The sequence below is a fragment of the Canis aureus genome, chromosome 16, assembly GCF_053574225.1.
Source record: "Canis aureus isolate CA01 chromosome 16, VMU_Caureus_v.1.0, whole genome shotgun sequence".
In the NCBI taxonomy this organism is placed as follows: domain Eukaryota; kingdom Metazoa; phylum Chordata; class Mammalia; order Carnivora; family Canidae; genus Canis; species Canis aureus.
Window position 1 is genome coordinate 37,248,361 of NC_135626.1, and position 21,715 is coordinate 37,270,075.

Genomic DNA, 21,715 nt, shown 5'->3' on the forward strand with positions numbered 1-21,715 from the left:
AGTCTGTCTGAGGGGGACGATGAATACTTTCTTAAAGAGAATGATAGATCACTGGAACAGTAAATAATATGGTAAAAGAATGTGAAAGATTTCTGAATTGATACTAAAGAATTTAGCTATAATATAAAATTTCTCCCTATTTTCTTTAGGAATTCACTAATCCTTAAAAAAAAGAAGATATATTCACATTAATAAAGTTTACAAGGAATATCTAATTATAGAAACCCACTACCTTTAAAGTGTTTGATTGAATTTTATATTGAAAATTCCACAAATGGAACTAACCAGTCTGTTTTCACTAAGTCAACTGTAAAGATATCTTTTATATAATTCATATTCCATGAGGAATCTACTTTTGCCTTTTCCTATTTGGAATAAAATGATTTAAAACTTGTAAGTAAATAAGAAAGGCTGCTTACACTTTTACTCGGTTTTAAATCTCCAAGGCCATCAAAACATAATAAGATATTGATAGTGACCACTTCCAAAAAGTGGCATACTAAACAAAATACAAAGTATTGGAAAAGGTTATTACTTGAAATTCAAACAAAACACATGTTAAAGTTTTAAAAAATCATTAATAAATTTAACTAGTGTTATATGATATGAATTATGAAATATTTACTATTAATATAGAATTTTAGGGTAAAAACAGGAGAAAAAAGACTTGTTAAATAAATGTCAACTTATCAAATTTACACCAAAAAAAAAAAAAATTTACACCATACTGAAGAATTGATTGCCAGATTGTCTAATTTTATACCTGTTTGCCTACATAATTTACATTGCCTCCTCCCATCAGACACTTTATTTCAATACCCAATATTTATCTGCTTGGGATGGTAAACCTTTTAAAACATACAATAAGCTCTTTATAAATTAAACAACCAGAAAATTGCAACTTCTGCCTAAAACCTTATTTGTTTAAAGCTTAGGAGAGTATAATTGTTGCAAAACCTGAAGTAGATCTTGAAATACTTCAATAAAAATTTAATGAGCATACTAAATGCTAAAAAAATTAAAGACAGATTAATCTGTATATAAAGAGAATAAAGGTCTCTACCTTTGTGTCACCAGGTCCTGTGATCCTGTTTTTTCAGTCTTTGAAATGTCAGTATCACCTAGTGTTCCTCCAAATAAACACCACTCTGTAGGATCCTTAACAAATGATTCTAAAGTTTCTGTCAGCTTACAATGATCATGGTAATTTAACCACTATTCTAGAATGGTGCCAACTTCAGAAAAGAAAATGTTTTGCTTAGCTATCAAATAGTTGGCATGACTGTAAAGTCTGGGGAAGCTAAACACAAAGGTTACCAATGTTCTTTAAATATATGCTCCATATTTATTCCATTACCAGAAGACAGAATGACAACCTATTAAAACTTGAAAAAAATAAGGATGTCATTAAAAAAAAATTCATTTATTCATGAGAGACACAGAGAGAAAGGCAGAGACATACGCAGAGGGAGAAGCAGGCTTCCCAGGGGAGCCCAAAGCAGGACTTGATCCCAGGACCTCGGGATCATGCCCTGAGCCAGACAGACGCTCAACCACTCAGTTGCCCCAAGGACATCATTTTTAAAGCAAAGAATGACTGGGTAACTGTGCTCCAGAGAATCTTGGGAAAATGTGAAAGCCAATGATTTTCAAACATATTTACAGATGTTTAATAATCAATGTAGCCTCATAAATAAGAATTTCTGTTCCTAAAAAAATTTTATTTACTTATTTATTTGAGAGAGAGAGAGTGCACGAGCATGAGCAGAGGGAGAGGGACAAGCAGACTCTGCGCTGAACATAGAGTCCAAGTGGGGCTCCATCTCACAACCCCAAGATCGTGACACGAGTTAAAATCAAGAGTTAGATGCCTGAGCCACTCACGTGCCACTCAAATAAGATAATTTCTTAATTCCAATAATTATATCAGTTACTTATTTATACTGTTGTAATCATTTAAAACCCCCCAAACTTTGTCAAGTATAGTATACAAAAGGTCATAACCTTCTCTGATTTGCTCCTGCTTTTATTAGAAATGACTTCACAATTTACCACATCTGCTGTAAACAGTCCTCATCAAGGATGATGCAACTCTTATATACTGATAACTGACTTATTTTTTAAAAATATTTGAGAGAGAGAGTGACTGAACAAGAGAGAGCACAAGCAGCGGGGGAGGGAAAGAGAGAAGCAGACTCCCTGCTGAGCATGGAGCCTGACGCGGGGCTGGATCCCACAACCCTGAGATCATGACCTGTGCCGAAACCATGAGTCAAATGCTGAACCAACGGAGCCACCCAGGTGCCCTGACCTCTTTTATTTATACACACATGTAAGGGGAAAAGAAGGGTGCAGAATATAATGCATGGCATGCTAATTTCTGTGTTCTTAAAAAGTATATGTAGAAATGCTTATAAAACTATGGAACAGGGATCCCTGGGTGGCGCAGTGGCTTAGTGCCTGCCTTTGGCCCAGGGCGCGATCCTGGAGACCCGGGATCGAGTCCCACGTCAGGCTCCCTGCATGGAGCCTGCTTCTCCCTCTGCCTATGTCTCTGCCCCCGCCCCCCCTGCGACTATCATAAATAAATAAAATTAAAAAAAATAAAAATAAAACCATGGAACAGGGCAGCCCAGGTGGCTCAGCGGTTTAGTGCAGCCTTCAGCCCAGGGTGATCCTGGAGGCCTGGGATCGAGTCCCATGTCAGGCTCCCTGCATGGAGCCTGCTTCTCCCTCTGCCTGTGTCTCTCTCTCTCTCATGAATAAAAAAACAAAAAAACAAAAAAACAAAAAAAACCCCATGGAACAGTTTTGAAAGGCTACACAGGAAACTGGTTGTTTCTGAGAAGAGCAGAGAGAAGGATTAAGATGACAAATTTTCACTATATATCATTTGAATTTTAAACCATGTATTATATGTTTACAATACAATTAAAAATATAAAAAGCATAATGTGGTGGTTAGAAGTATAGACTTGTGAATTAAACTGCTTGGGTTTGAAATCCAGGCTCTGTCACTTACTAGCTATTGACCTTGGACAAGTTATTTAATTAAACCATGTTTGTGCCTTAGTTTATTTATAAAGTGCAGATAACAGAAACTATTTCAAAAAGGATTAAATAAATTAGTATTTGTGATACAATAGATACATGCTGCATACACATATACATACACATGCATATTTACATATGCATGTATATGTATGTATATAATATACATGCACCCTCTAGGAGTTTCTGTCAATTCTTACATGCTGAATTCTAACAAGTACATTCTAGCTTCTTGTGATAAATCTAGTATCTTGAAATTTTTTACTTGATAATACTGTCATATTTTCTAATGCTGAACAATTGGATCTACTACCTTTACACACACACACACACACACGGTTTATGTATCTTTTGGGATGATTTTAAAAATCTGTTTTGAAATATTTTTTGTTCCTCTCCATTTTTTATTTAAGTTCTGCTCTTAAATTTTTGTTTCTGTCTTCTGCTTTTTTCAAGTTACCCATTTTTCTTATCTAACTTTGATCTTAATACTTAGTTCATTAATTTTCAGTCTTTCTACTTAACTAAATATGCCTTCTGAGTTGTCTTACTTGTATACTACAAGTTATATAGTAATTTAATTATCCAGTTCTAAATATTTTCTAATTTCCATAAAAGATCTTCTTTGACATTAATTTTCAGAGGTATAATTTTCCCAAATATATGAGGAGGAATTTTTTTTTGTTTCTCTTTTGCAGATTTTAATCTTCTCATAGCATTATCACATAATACAGTCTGTAATGATACAGATTTTAAATTTTTAAAAATTTTATCTTATTTCTATTAAAGTAATAGTTCGTATTTTAAAACTCACAAGGTAGTATATAAAGGTTTATATATAAGCTGTAGGCCCCTGACCAATGCTATCCTACTCCTCACACCGCACCAGCAGCAACTCTATGATTTCTAAATACTTTGCTTATATACTTATTTCTTCACTTTTCAACTTTACACATTTTCTTCTTATTACAGAAAGTGAAGTTTTAGTCAAACTATATCTCCCACTCCTACATCTTTTACAAAGAATTAAATTTTCTGTAACCTTGCAAATATGAAGATATCTTTCTTTTACCCTCTTTAAATTTATCATTTGGCTAAGCATAGAATTAATTCTAGGTTAAAAATCATATACACTCATAATTTTAAAGGAATGGATTTCATTAGAGTCTAATTTCCATTGTTCCTGATGGTTAGTCTACTGTTGTTCCTTTTTTTATTCATTCAAGTATTGTTGATACACAGTGTTACATTATTTTTAAAAAATTGTTTTAAAATTTATTTATTCATGAGAGACACAGAGAGAAAGAGAGGCAGAGACACAGGCAGAGGGAGAAGCAGGCTCCACGCAGGGAGCCTGACGTGGGACTCGATCCTAGGTCTCCAGGATCATGCCCTGGGCTGAAGGCTGCGCTAAACCGCTGAGCCACCCAGGCTGTCCCACAGTGTTACATTAGTTTCAGGTGTACAACACAGTGATTTGGCAAGTCTATACCCTTTGTTATGCTCACCATAAGTGCAGCTACCACCTGTTACCATAGCTATAATAATACCATGGACTATGTTCCTTATGCTGTACCTCTATCCCCGATTTACTCATTCCATAACCGGAAGCCTGTTTCTCCCACTTCTTTTCACCCATTTTGCCTACCTCTAACCCCACAGTCTATTCTGATTCCACAACTTTGAAGGTAATCTGCTAGTCTTCCCTCCTTCCTCCCAACTTCCTGACCTTGGGAAGAAACTCTTTGAGAGCCTGTTTGTCTGTCTGTCTTAGAAGGAGAGAGAGAGAGAGTGTGCTCACACAAGCTGGGCCGGGGGTGGGCTGGGGGTGGGGGGTGGGGAGGGTGTGCAGAGGTAGAGAAAGAATCCCAAGTAGACTTGTGCTGAGCGCAGAGCCCAATACCGGGCTCTATATCTCGACCCTGAAATCATGACTCAAGCTGAAGTCAAGAGTCAGATGCTTAACCGACTGAATCACCCAGGCTCCGCTGTCCTGTTCTTGTTTAATGAATGTGATATTGACAATATCTTTAAGGATATTAATTTGTTTTGTGGGTTTTTATTTTTTGAGACTTTCTTTCCATTTGTCTTTACTTCTAACAAGTTCCTATATCTTTATTACTGTTTGGCTTTTTACTCTATCTTTCACAGTAGAAGTTTCATCAAATATCTGGTAATATCTGGTAATTGTTACCCTAGTGACTTTGGTTTGGCCATACAATTTGCTTTGGCCAGTGAAATGTGAATGGATATCAAGTATACCACCATCCATGCAGAAGCCTTAAATGTATCTTTGTGGTTGTCTCTGAACCCATCCCTGAGCTTCTGTCCTCTGCTATGTGAGAGAACAGTATGCTGTAGATAGTAGCTGCTCACTACAGGTCCTGGAATGAGAAGAGTTGTGAGCTGAGCAGAGTTCTTTTTTTTTTTTTTTTTAATTTTTTTATTTATTTATGATAGTCACACACACAGAGAGAGAGGCAGAGACACAGGCAGAGGGAGAAGCAGGCTCCATGCACTGGGAGCCCGACGTGGGATTCGATCTCGGGTCTCCAGGATCGCGCCCTGGGCCAAAGGCAGGCGCCAAACTGCTGCGCCACCCAGGGATCCTGCTGAGCAGAGTTCTTAGGCAAAGGTATGCCTGCAGCAGTCCTCAGTGCCAGGTGTAAGCAAGAAATATTTGTTGTAAGCCACTGAGATATGTGATCCCATTTGTGGATTAAAATGCACACATATATTTATTATATACATAGAATATTTCTGGAAGGATTCACAAGACAATGGAAGTGGCAGGAGTAGAGAAATCTTAATTTTTATGATCTATTCTTTGGTATCTTTTAATACATACTCATAGCAAAACATTTATTTTTATAATAATTTCATATAAGAAATCCTAGTCAGAAAAAGGCAAAAGAGCACTGAAATAAAAGATTAAACTCCAATCAAAATTTTTTCTAAAAATACTACTATATTAAGGCAATATATTATCAGTATAAAAATTATGAAAACTAAAAAAAGATATAAATAACAAAAATAATCAATTATGTCAACAACCAGACATATATTATTCATATCATTTTAGAGGTATGATTCATCACCCTGTATATATAATTTTGTATTCTGCTTTTCAAGTTTACATTATAATAAATACTTCACAGTGTTAAGAACTCATAAAGCTCACTTTTAATTACTATATATATATTTCCACCATACTGATATCATAATTAGCTTAATTACTCCCTTAGTGTTGGACAAATACATTCACTCTAATTTTTTACTACCTTAAGTAATGTCTCAATAGACATTTCCAGGCATAAAGTATTTCCTGCATTTATGATTTTTCCTTAGGACATATTCCTATCTCCAGAATTACTGGGTCAAAAGACATGGACATGTTTAGGCTTTTGATACATATTGCCAGATTGCCTTCCAAATACATTGCATAGATTTACATTCCCACCAATAATATCAAGGTAGTCACATCATTAAGAATCATTTTTTAACTTTAGCTTACAGAACAGGCAAAAACTGGTATATTAGTAATTGCTGTTTTCAATTTTTTTTAAGACTTTATTTATTTATTGAGACACACAGAGAGAGAGAGAGAGAGAAAGAGAGAGAGAGGCAGAGACACAGGCAGAGAGAGAAGCAGGCACTATGCAGAGGGCCTGACATGGGACTCAATCCAGGGTCTCCAGGATCACGCCCTGGGCTGCAGGTGGCACTAAACCACTGCGCCACTGGGGCTGCCCAGTAAGTGCTGTTTTCATATTTCTCATTACTAGGAAGCCAAGTATCTTTTCACATGTTTCCTTCATTTGCGTTTTCTTTCATACAAATTATCTGTTGCTGTTTTTTTAAATTCTTAATTCCAGTTAGTTAATGCAAAGTGTTATTAGTTTCAGGTGTACAATATAGAGATTCAACACTTTCCATACATTACCTGGTGCTCATCATGACAAATGCACTCCACCTGTTGCTTTTCAATTGATCGCTAATAAAAGTCTTAGTGCTTTACTAATTGATTTGTATATAATTTCTTACACTACATTAAGCTCAGAAAGTCTTTTTTCTTTGTGTTTTTATATCTAATAATAGTATCTGTATTATTATATTATTATTATTATTTTATTAAGTAGGCTCCACACCCAGCGTGGAGTCAGCACTGGCTTTGAAAACTTACCTGAGATCAAGACCTGAGCTGAGATCAAGAGTTGGACACTTAACCAACTGAGCCACCCAGGTGCTCCTACCTAATAATAGTATCATATCAACAAATCTTTCCTTCCATGTCCTCACTAGCATAAATTTTTATACATCAAAATCATCTGTGGGACATTCATCTCAGAGATGTGGACTCAATAACTGGAAGATGGAGTTACTGGGTCACTGTATTTTTAAAAAGCTGAGACTGAAAAAGTAAAAAACAATGTATTATGTTCCAGGGTAGAATGATTATTAGTTTTGGTCTTCTTTTTTCCTGGTGCCCCAAAAGCTGCAATGAACCTCTTTCAAAAAGCTTTGTCTTAATACTTAATCTGCTTAAAACGAGAAAAAGAAACTGGCATATGACAAATTTCTCTGGGAGAAATAAGATGTCACTATTCATCATGGAATTTTACAAAAGCCATGACTTACCTGTTTGGAGAGTACTAGGAAAAGACAAAGTGACTTTTTCATCTTCATTCTGGTAGTTAAATCCTGTAGCATGTATTTCTGGAATGGAAATTAAAAAACATTACTTCACAAATCTGACTGGACTAAGACAAAATCCAGACTGCAGCAATTAACATTTTTAAGACCCAAATCTCTATTAAAACTAAATTCTTTTTTTAAAAGTAGGCTCCAAGGGCCCCTGGGTGGCTTGGTCAGTTAAGCATCCTCCTTCGGCTCAGGTTGTGATCCCAGGGTCCTGGGATTGAGTCCTGTGTCGGGGGTCTCTCTGTTCAGTGGGGAATCTGCTTCTTCCTCTCCCACTGTCCCCACTTGTACTCTCTAGCTCACTGCCATATAAATAAATAAAATATTAAAAAAAAATAAATTAGGCTCCAAGCCCAACGTGGGGCTTGAGCTCATGACCCTGAGATCAAGAGTCATACACTCTACCAACCGAGCCAGCTTGCTGCCCCTAAAATTAAATATTCTTAATTTAAAAAATTATGTTCCTATTAACAAAAGTGTCATTTCAAACTAACCTATTTTATTCCACATCCTAGGTTAAATATGCTCCTGAAACACAATTATACAACCTGTATTAATTCATAAAACTTTTTTTCCCCAGAAAATTTTTATGATACAAGGGAAACAGGGCTACTATAAATATGAAAAGGTTTTCTGCCAGATTCCCAACATGCTTCATTCCCACCTTTGTGCAACTAAGATGTTACTTTCTTTGTAGCAGTTTTACTCGTGAATATTTGAAAGAGAAAACTGCCAAGACTTCAGTGTTAAAGACATATCAATGAAAGTTCTGCCCCCCAGCCAAAGACAGGTAACAATTCCAACTAAAATATGGGTCATATTTAATTCCAATAAAATTGATCATTATTGGGATCCCTGGGTGGCGCAGCAGTTTAGAGCCTGCCTTTGGCCCAGGGCGCGATCCTGGAGACACAGGATCGAATCCCACGTAGGGGTCCCGGGGCATGGAGCCTGCTTCTCCCTCTGCCTGTGTCTCTGCCTCTCTCTCTCTCTCTCTGTGACTATCATAAATATATATAAAAAAATTTTTAAAAATTTTTAAATTTTTAAAAATCCAGATGTATGGATTAAATAAATTATGGCTTTGATTTGCTCTCTAGCAAGAGTGAGAAGACATTGCTTATTTGATACTTCAGAATGCTCAGTTGACACTTTAGGGAAAGAGCTAAGGCAGATCGACTTCCAACCACATCACATTCACATCCCAGAAGTCAGTCAAAGAGGCAGCCGTAATAAGCACACAAACAGATGTTCAACATCCTTAACCATCAGGGAAACACAAATCAAACCACAATGAAACACCACCTCATACCCACTAGGATGACTATAATCAAAAAGCTAGATAATACTAAGTATAAGGAAGGATGTAAAGAAATTGGAACCCTCATACATGGTTGGCTGGTAGGAACGCAGAGGCTAATAGGAATGTAAAATGGTGCAGCCACTTAGGAAAACAGCCCGGAAGTTCCTCATATGATTATTAGACTTACCATAAGACCCAGAAATCCCTCTCCTATATATATATATATAGATAGATAGATAGATAGATATAGATATAGATATATAGATATAGATATCTAGGAGATATAGATATATCCAAGAGAAATAAAAATGTATGTCCACACAGAAACTTATACACAAATGTTCATAGAAGCATTATTCATAGTAGCCAAAAAGCTAAGCATGGACCCCATCTCAGGACTTGATCTCATAACCCTGAGATCATGACCTGAGCTGAAACCAAGAGTCAGATGCTAACCAACGGAGCCACTCATGTGCCCTGAGTTCTACACTCTTTAAAAAAATGATTTTATTTATTTATTTGAGAAACAGCATGAGTGGGAGGGAGGGGCAGAGGGGAAGCAGACTCCCCACTGAGTAGGGAACCCAACTTGAGGCTTGATCCCAGGATCCTGAAATCATGACCTGAGCTGAAGGCAGATGCTTAACTGATTGGGCCACCCAGGTGCCCCTGAATTGTACACTTTAAGTGAATGAATTGTATGGTATGTGAATTGTATCTCAATGAAACTGTTATTAAAAGAGAAAAAGGTAGCTTTATTAGTCATGGGCTTAAATTTGATATGCATAACAGTGATTCAGATTTAATAACATCCTATGAGCTAGGCAAGATGCCCACAATCAATTTCTTTTTATGAATCACCCTAATATTAAATTTTCAAGGTTTCTAATACCATTATGGTTCAAACATGTATTTATAGGGCTAAATCTTTACAAAACCAATAAAAAACTATAATTTCAGATTTTAAAAGAATTTTTAAAAGATTTTATTTATTTGAGAGAAAGAGAGAGACTGAGAGAGAGAAAGAGAGCACGAGCAAGGCAGAAGGCGAGGGACAAGCAGATTTCTCAGCTAAGAAGGGAGCCTGATGTAAGGTTTGATCCCAGGACCCTGAGATCATGACCTGAGCCTAAGGCAGACACTTAACCAATTGAGCCACCCAGATGCCCCTCAGATTTTAAAAGAACTTTAATCAATTATTCCTCATTTACAGATGAAGAAAATGAGATATATAAAGTTAATGATTTGCCTACATTCATATAGCTGGACTAGAATTCAGTTCCCATTGCCAAAATCTTTTCTACCATCATAAATTAGCTCCTATAAATTTGAAAAGAAACTCAGAACTTGGCATATATACAATAATGATGAAATCACTACTGAAACAATGACTTTTGCCTGTAAAAGCTTGAGATTTTCTCTGATTCCCACATATAGAATCATACTTAAACTATAGGGCAGTCAAGAATCACCTTAATGCTCAAGAATGTACCTTCCTGACAAAGATATAAAACAGCCTTATGGTCTATGATCCACAACCATCTCCAAAAAGGATTATTAAAACTAACTTGTTTTTATAAATGCACAAAAAAGGCTTCAGATTGGCAATGAAGGGACGTGTGGGTGGCTCAGCAGTTGAGTGCCTGTCTTCGGCCCAGGGTGTGATCCTAAGAGTCCCAGGTTCGAGTCCTGCATCAGGTTCCTCGCAGGGAGCCTGCTTCTCCTTCTGCCTACATCTCTGCCTCTCTCTGTGTTTCTCATGAATAAATAAATAAAATCTTTAAAAAAAATTACAGTAAATGAAATTTGTCATGAAAAAAAAGAAACAGTCAAGTATTATATTGCTAGATTCCATTCTAGCACATGCTTTCAAATATGCATATCAATTAGACTACATGTACAAAAAAGAATAAAATTTCTTCTAAAATTCTCTTCTAGAGGGGCACCCAGATGGCTCAGTGGTTGAGTATCTGCCTTCAGATCGGGGTGTGATCCTGGGGTCCTGGGATGGAGTCCCACATCGGGGGCCTTCTCCCTCTATGTCTCTGCCCCTGTGTCTCTCATGAATAAATACATAAAATATTTTATTTTATTTTTTTTTAAGATTTTATTTATTCATGAGGGAGAGAGAGACAAGACAGAGAGAGGGAGGGAGAGAGAGAAAGACAGAGAGAGAGGCAGAGACATAGGCAGAGGGAGAAGCAGGCTCCATGCAGAGAGCCTGACACGGGACTCGATCGGGGTCTCCAGGATCAGGCCTTGGACTGAAGGTGGTACTAAACTGCTGAGCCACCTGGGCTGCCCCATAAAATATTTTAAATAAATAAATAAATAAAATTCTCTCCAGAAAAGAGGGCTGTCATCTATATGATTTTTTTAGAAAAGAGGGCTGTCATCTATATGATTTTTTAAAATATTTTATTTGAGAGTCTGCGCATGCACACCTGACCAGGGAGGGGGGCAGAGAGGGAAAAAGAGGATCAAGCAAGATTCTGCAGGGAGCACAGCACCCAACTTGGGGGCTTGATTCCATGACCAGGAGATCATGACCTGAGCTGAAACCAAGAGTTATAGACACTTAACTGACTGAGCTCACCCAGGCACCCCATAATCATATATTTGAATTTCTTAAAAAAAAAAAAAACAAAACTTTTCCAATTACTTTGTATTGAATAACATGCTACTTGACACATGTATTAGGCTTTGAAATAACCTTGGTCAACTGCAGCTTTGGATATTCTGTAAATGGCACCACTATTTATCCAGTGGCTCAAACCAGAAATATGGAAATCATCCTGCTTCCCTCCATGACTCTCTCTCATAATACATTCCAAATGAACAAATTCAGTAGTCTCTATCTTTAATCCCAGATTTTTCAATCCCTCCATCACTACAACCCCAGTCCAATGCACCATTATTTCTCTCCCATACCATTATAGTAGCCTCTTAACTGGTCTGTTTCTGCTCTTGCTGCTTTATAGTCTATCTTCACATGGCAGCCAGGGTAATCTTTGAGATCAAACCTCTAAGAGAGTCCCAAAATATTCAGAATGAAAAGCTAGGTCTGCTTGAGGTTGGTAAGTATTTCTTAGGAGCAAAAAAATACTAAGTATAAAAGAAAAAAATTGATCAGAATTCATTAATATCTAAAACTTGTGATTAACAAAAGACATTAAGAAAATTAATAGGCAATCCACAGACCAAGAGAAAATATCTTACAGAGAATATACCTAAAAACTTCTACAACACTATGATAAAAAGACAATTCTATTAAAACATGGGCAGAAGACTCAAACAGTTTCACAAAGGAAAATAGATCAGTGGCCAAAAATCAAACAAAAAATGCCCAACATCATTTGTCATCAGGGAAATGCAAATTAAAAGCACAATGACATACTATCACGCACCCACAAGAATGGATAATCTAAAAAGACTGAAAACAAAAATGTTATCGAGGATACAGAATAACTACATATTTTGCTGACAGTGCCTTTGTTGTTCCTCAAAGTCTGCAAGTATTCTCCAACCTCAGGGGTTCTACAATGGCTTAGAAGGTACTTTTCCCATGTATTTACATATTTTAGGTCAATCACTACTTTAGAGATCTGTTTCATTACCTTAAAGAACAATCCTCACTCCACATCCTATTGTGATTTCTGAGCACTTATCACAACTTTACATGTTTATTATTGTTATCTTTCCAAATCAAATATATGTATCAGGAATGTTGATTCTTGGTTTTGTCCTCTACCTCCAACGCTACAATGGTTTCTGGCTCTTAAATGTTTCACATAACCTCATTTAGAATGCATATATGTATATTAAGCATTATAAGTAGACATTTTACTATATCATTTATAAATGTTACAATTAAACTTGATCAAACTTAACCTTGATCAAAACACTATTTTTTTTTTTTTTTTTAAATAATGTCTACATCTGATGTAGGGCTCAAACCCACAAGCCCAAGATCAAGAGTCACATGCTCTCCCAACTGAGCCAGCCAGGCACTCTGATCAAAAACCTGAAAAATATTTTTATTTTTATTTTTATTTTTATTTTGGGGGTGTCATATGACATATGAGTGGTCATGATCTCATGGTCCTGGGATTGAGCCCCACGTCAGGCTCTGTGTTCATCGGGGAGTCTGCTTGAGGATTCTCTTTTCCTCTCTCCTGCCCCTCCCCCTATTCACACACACTCTTTCTCTCTGTAAAATAAATAAATAAATCTTTTTAAAATATTTTAATTTTTATTTATGTTTTAAAAGCATTTTTTAAAAAGATTTTATTTATTCATGAGAAACACAGAGAGGAGAGAGAGAGAGAAGCAGAGACACAGGCAGAGGCAGAAGCAGGCACCATACAGAGAGCCTGACGTGGGACTCGATCCGAGGTCTCCAGGATCAGGCCCTGGGCTGCAGGCGGTGCTAAACCACTGCGCCAGCAGGGCTGCCCTAAAAGCATTTTTTAAGTGGGAGAATAGGAGAGAATATATGGCTATTCAACAATCTGAGCCTCTCTCTTCACACATATAAAATTATTACCTATTTCTTAGTCATTTGAAGATTATACAACATTGTCTATGTAAAATGCTTAGCACAGTGTCTGGTCATAATTATTACAAAAATAAATACTCCTTTCTAGATAATATATCTAATACAATCCTTTATTAATCTAACTGCAACTAATCCATTATATATGTATACATAAGGCTCATGCTGAAATCACTTAGGGAGTGCTACATTTCAGAAAAAAAAATTCTTTTAAGTATAATTACTATTTTCAAATTTATGGATATAAATACACACATTTGGGTATAAGCATGTGCACATGCTTGCGTGTATGTTTATGTTAGCAGTATACCAAATAGAAGCAAAACTTGAATGTAACCAAAGTATATATAAATTTGTGACAAGAAAAATCTTATACTCAAAACTACTAGAAACATTCACTTTGACAATAAAAATTTATTCAAGACAATACAGACCTACAGATTTCATAACTAGATAGATCTATAAATTGAGTTTTTAAATGTCTTATTTTAAAAAAGTAAAATTTCAACTCTAAGTAAAAAAAAAACAAAACTATGTCTTATGTATACAGTTTGCTATCATTTGTGAGCACACACACATACACCCATACACATGTACGTGCGTAAATATATATATATGCCTGTGAACACAGAGAACATCTGAGGAAGGAGACTTATAGAACTGGTAACTTTATCTCCTTTACGGAGGAAAGAAAGGACGCTTAATTTTGTACTGTATACACTTACTGTATACCCTCTGAATTTGACATTCTGTAAATATTCACTAGGAAAAATATTTTATTTTATTTTTTAAGATTTTATTTATTCATGAAAGACACAGAGAGAGAAAGGCAGAGATGTAGGCAGAGGGAGAAGCAAGTTCCAGGCAGGGAGCCCGATGTGGGACTTGATCCTGAGACAGCAGATCACGCCCTGAGCCAGGGGCAGGTGTTCAACCACTGAGCCACCCAGACGTCCCTAGGAAAATATTTTAAATGTTAAAAAAATCTTTTTAAAGATTACTTTTTTTAAAGATTATATTTATGTATTCATGAGAGACACAGAAAGAGAGACATAGGCAGAGGGAGAAGCAGGCTCCATGCAGGAAACCTGATGCGAGACTCCATCCTGGTACCCCAGGATCACACCCCGAGCCAAAGGCAGACAAGCTTCGCTGAGCCACCAAGGCGTCCCTAAAGATAACTTACTTTGAGGGATGCCTGAGTGGCTCAGCGGTTGAGCATCTGCCTTTGGTTCAGGTATGATCCCGAGGTCTAGGATCGAGTCCCAATCCAGCTCCTTGTAGGGAGCCTGCTTCTCCCTCCCCCTCTGTCTCTGTTTCTGTCTCTCTGTGTGTCTCTCATGAATAAATAAAATCTTTAAAAAAATAAATAAAGATACTCCTTTTGAAATCCTGGTCAAATTGTTACAGCAAACCTATTTATCAAATAAATCAAATGAGTATGTATTCCAATTCTGAGTTTTCCATGTGTGGTTTATTGACAAGGAGGCACACTTGTGTAGGTCTCTAGGATTTGGACTAGCCATAATTAAAAAAAAATACTCTTCCTTAAAGAACACAGAAGGTGAGGTGGCTCATCTTATTTGTAAAATTGGCCACTCTTTCCAGAAGGGTAACGGTCCTTGATGTGCAAAATGTTCTAACTATAACAAAAAGAAGGCGAGCACTCATAATCATTCAATCATTTAGGCCCCACAAAATTTCAGAACCTCTCTCACAGGCGTTCTTCCAGACTATAGTTTGTTTTCTATTCAACATTTATGTAACCATACTATTTGATCCAGTATATTTTTTTTAATTTTACTTATTCATGATAGTCACAGAGAGAGAGAGAGAGAGAGGTAGAGACATAGGCAGAGGGAGAAGCAGGCTCCATGAACCGGGAGCCCGATGTGGGATTCGATCCCAGGTCTCCAGGATCGCGCCCCGGGCCAAAGGCAGGTGCTAAACCGCTGTGCCACCCAGGGTTCCCGATCCAGTATATTTCTTTTAAATTACTCCCACTCCCTTCCACAAAGAATGCCAGGGTCCACAGGCACCAAATGTTTCAGCTTCCGTTGCCCCTTCAGGCATCTGCCTTACTTACTGTAATTATACCCCTCTCTGCTGACCTTTTGCAGTTTGTCACTTAGTATGTTAATTGTGGTTCTTCCCTTCTGCCATGACAGGCCTCAAGAAGAATACAATACTTTTTTTTTTGTTATTGTTATAGCACAACTTACATATTTCTAATGGAAAAAAAATAGTATCATTTACAGTATCTTAACATAAATTGCCTTTGAATAGGAGCGTTCTTTTCAATACTCTGACGTCTACAAGATGTATCTAGAAAATTTGCTATTGTGAAAATGAAGACTGCTTAAACTGAATTTTAAGGCCGCAGTTTTTCTTTCTGATCTATTGCTATAACACTGTTCTTCCAGTGGCCGAGGGAGTTTCATGTTTTCTTTAGACATCATCAGGCGCTGAAGCTCTTACAGACAACTCTGGTGCTATGTGAATGCTGATATTTTGCTAGCACTAATATGGCTCTTAGGTCCACCACTCCATTCATATTAATTTTTGTTACAAATTTTACAAATGGGGGTGCTTCTGGGTATTTATATCTACATTTTATTTTAAGGCTGTATATTCAGTTTTCATAAATTGTCTGAGCCCATGGTGGCTGCCATCTTATGTAGCTAATACCGGTTCTTTAATAAGTACACACCTCCAAGAAAGAACTTCTGTTATTATTAAAGCCAATCTGTATTATCAATGAATAACACAATTGGTAAAACAAACAAAAAACAACACAATCGGTAATTATAAGGTAACTCCTGTTTTCCTTAATAAAATCTAGCTCAGTTTTTCCTAAATGAAAATTTGATATACTTGTATATGCTAACAATCCTATATCTCAATTTAAACTTTTATTCAATCAATACTATGCTACATATAGCAATATAAAAAATAAAGAATAAATAAAACAGTATTTCCCTTCCTGTGAACCACAGGCCTCCTGTAGGTCTCACTGATTCTCTGATCTTTTGCATTCACAATGTGAGCATAAAACATTATTTACATACTGAAGTATCTCATATTTTTCTTCATTTTAAATATTAGTAGTCAAAAAAATCAAGTCTATTTTAACTCAACACCCAAAAAACAAATAATCTAATTCAATAATGGGTAGAAGACATGAATAGACATTTCTCCAAAGAAGACATACAGATGGCCAACAGATAACATGAAAAGATGTTTAACATCCCTCATCAAAATGAGGAAATGCAAATCAAAAGTACAATGAGATGTTACCCCATACTGGTCAGAATAGCTAAAATCAAAAACAAAAGAAACAAGTGTTGTTGAGGGTGTAGAGAAAAGGGAACCCTTGTGTACTGTTGGTGGGAATGCAAAGTAGTACAGCTACTACTGAAGACAGTATGGAGGTTCCTCAAAAAGTTAAAAATAGAATTACCAAATGATCTAGTAATCACATTACTGGGTATTTACCCAACAAAAACAAAAACACGAACTTAAAGGGCTACATACACTTCTATGTTTGTTGGAGCATTATTAAATAGCCAAATTATGGAAGCAGCCCAAGTGTCCATTGATGATAAATGGCTAAAGAAGGTATTATCCAGCCATAAGAAAATAATGAAATCTTGCCATTTGCAATGACACGGATGATGCTAGAGAAATAAGAGAAAGACAAATACCAAATTTCACTCATATGTGGAATTTAGGAAACAAAACAAGTGAGCAAGGGGAAAAAAAGAGAGAGAAACCAAGAAACTGACTCTTAACTACAGAGAACAAGAGAACAAAGTGATGGTTACCAGAAGGGAAGTGAGGGGTGATGGGGATTAAAGGGTACACTTCTCATGATAAACACTGAGTAATATATAGAACTGCTGAATCACTATATTGTACACCTGAAACTAATAGAACACTGTATGTTAAGTATGTTGGAATTAAAGACTTAATTAAAAAATCAAATCTATTTTAATGTAATACTAACCTCATAGAAAGTTCACTAAAATCTTCATCAACAGATACTAGAAGTATCATTACTATTACATGAACTACCAATTAGAGAATGACAGAACAGTGGGGAAGGGATAATGTTCTAATAAGTGGTACTGGGACAGCAGAATTTCCTTTAGGGGATAAAAACCAAGCTGGACCTGGATTCACACCATACCTCAGAAGTAGATTATAAAAGTCAAAACAAAGCTTTTCAAAGATAATATAGATGATATCTTCATGATGTTGGAATAGAAAGTTTTAAGACAAAAAAAAACAATAAACATGAAGAAAAAATGATAAATTAGACTTCATGAGAAATAAGAACTTTTGCACATTAAGAGGTAGCATTAAGGAAGAGAAGATGCAGAAGACATCCGTAATACACAAGTGGCAAAGAACTTGTAAATGAGAACATAAAAGGAATTCCTTTAAATCATAGGAAAATGACATAGGACCCAAAACAAAAATAAGCAAAAAATTCTGATACAATAGAGGAAATGTGCACGTGCAATATACATATAAAAAGGTAACCAACCTCATTAAAATCAGGTAGTGAAAATTAAAGCCTCAATCAGATACCAGTACGTACCTATCAGATTAGCTAACAGCAAGAAGTCTAAAACACCAAGTCTTAATTAGAATGTTGAGCAGCTGAAATTGCTTGGCAGTAGTGTAACTGCTATGCCCTGAAATACTTATGTACCCTAAAACACAATACACCTAGGCATATACTTCATGGAAAAGTATGCTTATATGTACCCAGCTGAACATTAAAAAAGTATGTAGCAGCACTGTTCCCAACAGCCCAAAACAGAAACAAATAACACCAAACTGAAACAGTTCAGATGTCCATCAATGTCCACCAATGGGAGATTGGATAAATACATTTTGGCATATTTCTATAATGGAATACAGGGTAGTAACAAAAAAAGAATAAACCCCAGCTACACAAAATAACATGGGTGAATCTAAAAACAGTACTGAGGAAAAGAAGCCAAACAGCATTTTATTGTGCAATTCCATTTATATAACCTACAAAAAAACAAAACACAAATTAAGCTATATTACTCATGAATGTGCACTTACATTGTTACACTATAACATAAAATAAAAAAAAATCAAGGCAGCCCTGGTGGCGCAGCGGTTTAGCACCGCCTGCAGCCCAGGGCATGATCCTGGAGACCCTGGATGGAGTCCCAAGTCAGGCTCTCTGCATGGGGCCTGCTTCTCCCTCTGCCCGTGTCTCTGCCTCTCTCTCTCTCTCTCTCTCTCTCTGCATCTCTATGAATAAATAAATAAATCTTTTAAATAAATAAATAAATAAATAAATAAATAAATAATAATTAAAAAAATCATTACCTAAAAGGGAAAGATGGGATGAAATGAGAAGGGGCATGGTATGAGGTCTTCAGTATTATAACACTACAGTATTATAACACTAAACTGTACAATTGCTATCAGCACTTTTTGAGGTACACGGTGTTTTTCACAATAAAGGTTAAAAAATATTAAAAAAAAAGAAAGTCATACTAAAAACAAGTGAGTCTCAAATAAATAAATAAATAAATAAATAAATAAAGTGAGTACCATCTATCTTAACTTCAAAACATTTCTTATAGTGGTTTTATTTTATTTATTTTTTATTTTTATTTATTTATTTTTTTAAAGACTCCACTCATTCATTCATGAGAGACACAGACACAGGCAGAGGGAGAAGCAGGCTCCATGCACCGGGAGCCCGATGTGGGATTCGATCCCGGGTCTCCAGGATCGCGCCCTGGGCCAAAGGCAGGCGCCAAACCGCTGTGCCACCCAGGGATCCCAAAATACTGATTTTTAAAAGTAATCTCTGCTTGGGACAAACCTTTCTAAACATACCTTAAAATCTAGAAGTCATATAAGAAATAAATTTAATGCAGAAAGACCTTAGCAATATAAAAATGGCCATAAATAAAATCAAAGATGTATTACAAATTGGGGGGGAAATGGTGAAATGCATTTGACAGAAAAAGGATTACTTTCCCTGACATATAGACTTGTCTATCTGGGTTTTTTGGGTTTGGTTTTTTTTTTTTTGAGATAGAATGCGTGAGCATGGGTGGGAGGTTGGGTGTAGGGCAGGGGCAGAGGAAGAGGGAGAGATAGAATCTTTTTTTTTTTTTTTTTTAAGATAGAATCTTAAGTAGGCTCCATGCCCAGCCCACTGAGGAGCCAGACGCTGGGCTCAATCTCATAACCCTGAGATCATGACCTAAGTCAAAATTAAGAGTCAGATGCTTAACTGATGGAGCCACTCAGCTGCCCCTAGATCTGATTTTTTTTTAAAAAATCAGTAAAAAAAGGGCAGCATCCAATTAAAAATGGGCAATGACACGACCAGGCACATTACAGAAAACTCAAATACACATATTTTTTTAATAAATTTATTTTTTATTGGTGTTCAATTTACCAACATACAGAATAACACCCAGTGCTCATCCCGTCAAGTGCCCCCCTCAGTGCCCGTCACCCATTTACCCCCACCCCCCACCCTCCTTCCCTTCCACCACCCCCAAATGGTTTTTAAAATACACAGATTCTTAACTTTGTAACATAAAGAAATACAAACTAAAGGTATTAAAAGATTACCATTTTTTAACCTATCAGATTAGCAAACATAAAAATTTGAGATGAGGGGTGCCTCAGTGGCTCAGTCAGTACACCATCTGCCTTAGGCTCATGATCCTGCTGTTCTGGGATCTAGCCCTGCACTGGGCTCCCTGCTGAACAGGGAGCCTCCTTCTCCCTCTCACTCTCCCCGCTCCCCCTGCTTGTGCTCTCTCACACTAGCTCTCTTTCTTGTTCTTTCAAATAAACAAAATCTTTTTTAAAAAAATTTGAGATGATATGGTACTGAATAGGGTGTTTAACAAGATTGTGGGGATTGGTACAGGCTCTATAAAGTGCAATTTGATAGTATCAATCAAAATTACAAATATACACACCTTGTGACCCAACAATTCAACTCCCAGGAATTCATCCCATATACCTTCTCATATATGAAAAATGATGTGAGACATATACAGTACTATTCACTGTAGCATTCCACTTAAATATCTACCAGTAGTGGATTGGTTTAATGCATTATGATAAATTAATTCCATGCAATACTGACTAATCATAAAAAATGAGGAAGCTTTTTATGTGCTGATTTGTAACAAATTCCAAAATAAGCAAAGTATAGTTTTTTCATCAAATGTTACATTCTTCCTCTCTCCATTTAACTTTTTTTTGAGGGAGAGAAAGAGACAGAACATGGGGGAGGAGCAAAGAGAGAAGAAGAGAGACTCTTAAGCAAGCTCAATACTCAGTGCACAGCCCAACATAAGACTCAATCTCATGACCCTGATATCATGATATGAGCAGAAATCAAGAATCCAACACAACTGACTAAGTCATCCAGGCAATTATGTGCTGTCTCTTTCTCCATCAAAAAAAATCTTCCTATATTAATATTTGAGTATCATAATCATGCACTGAAAGGCAAACCATTAATTGAGACATGAAATCTTTTTCCCTTTTTATGTTTAAGCATATGAAATTTAGTCACAGGAACGGAAGTACAGAGAAAGGCCACTTTTTAAAAAAAGTATACTCAGAAGTCTACATTTTTAAAAAGATTGAAATAGGAAAAAAATAAATAAAGTCAGCCTAAGTTGTTATAGCCTACATCATTTACACAAGCTTCTAATAGATTCTGCTCTGGTATTATACTGAGATACAAATACACAACTTCTAAAAATTCTAATAACACAAGTTCTAATTCAATTGTACTTCAAAAGTTCTTTTGCAAATGGTCCATTTGGAGACATTCTTCCAAAGAAGACACACAGATGGCCAACAGACAAATGAAAAGATGCTCAACATCACTCATCATCAAAGAAATACAAATCAAAACTACAATGAGACATCACCTTACACGAATCAGAATAGATAAAATTAACAGCACAAGAAACAACAGGTGTTGACAAGGATGTGGAGAACGGGGAACCCACTCAGAACATAGGTGGGAATGCAAACTGGTACAGCCCCACTAGATAACAGTACAGAGGT

The 21,715-nt window shown here is 36.4% G+C and overlaps 1 protein-coding gene and 1 pseudogene across 3 annotated transcripts in view; both read right to left on the reverse strand.

The window, feature by feature from the left end:
- The window catches only part of NPEPPS (aminopeptidase puromycin sensitive), a 103,993-nt gene that overhangs the window by 39,088 nt on the left and 43,190 nt on the right, over nucleotides 1–21,715 (reverse strand). For all 3 annotated transcript variants that reach the window (XM_077852980.1, XM_077852979.1, XM_077852981.1), the window contains exon 3: nucleotides 7,689–7,766. In XM_077852980.1, coding sequence (XP_077709106.1) covers nucleotides 7,689–7,766 — 78 coding nt within the window. The remainder of the gene's footprint in view (nucleotides 1–7,688; nucleotides 7,767–21,715) is intronic.
- LOC144285360 (ubiquitin-conjugating enzyme E2 variant 1 pseudogene) lies at nucleotides 15,830–17,665 on the reverse strand (annotated as a pseudogene).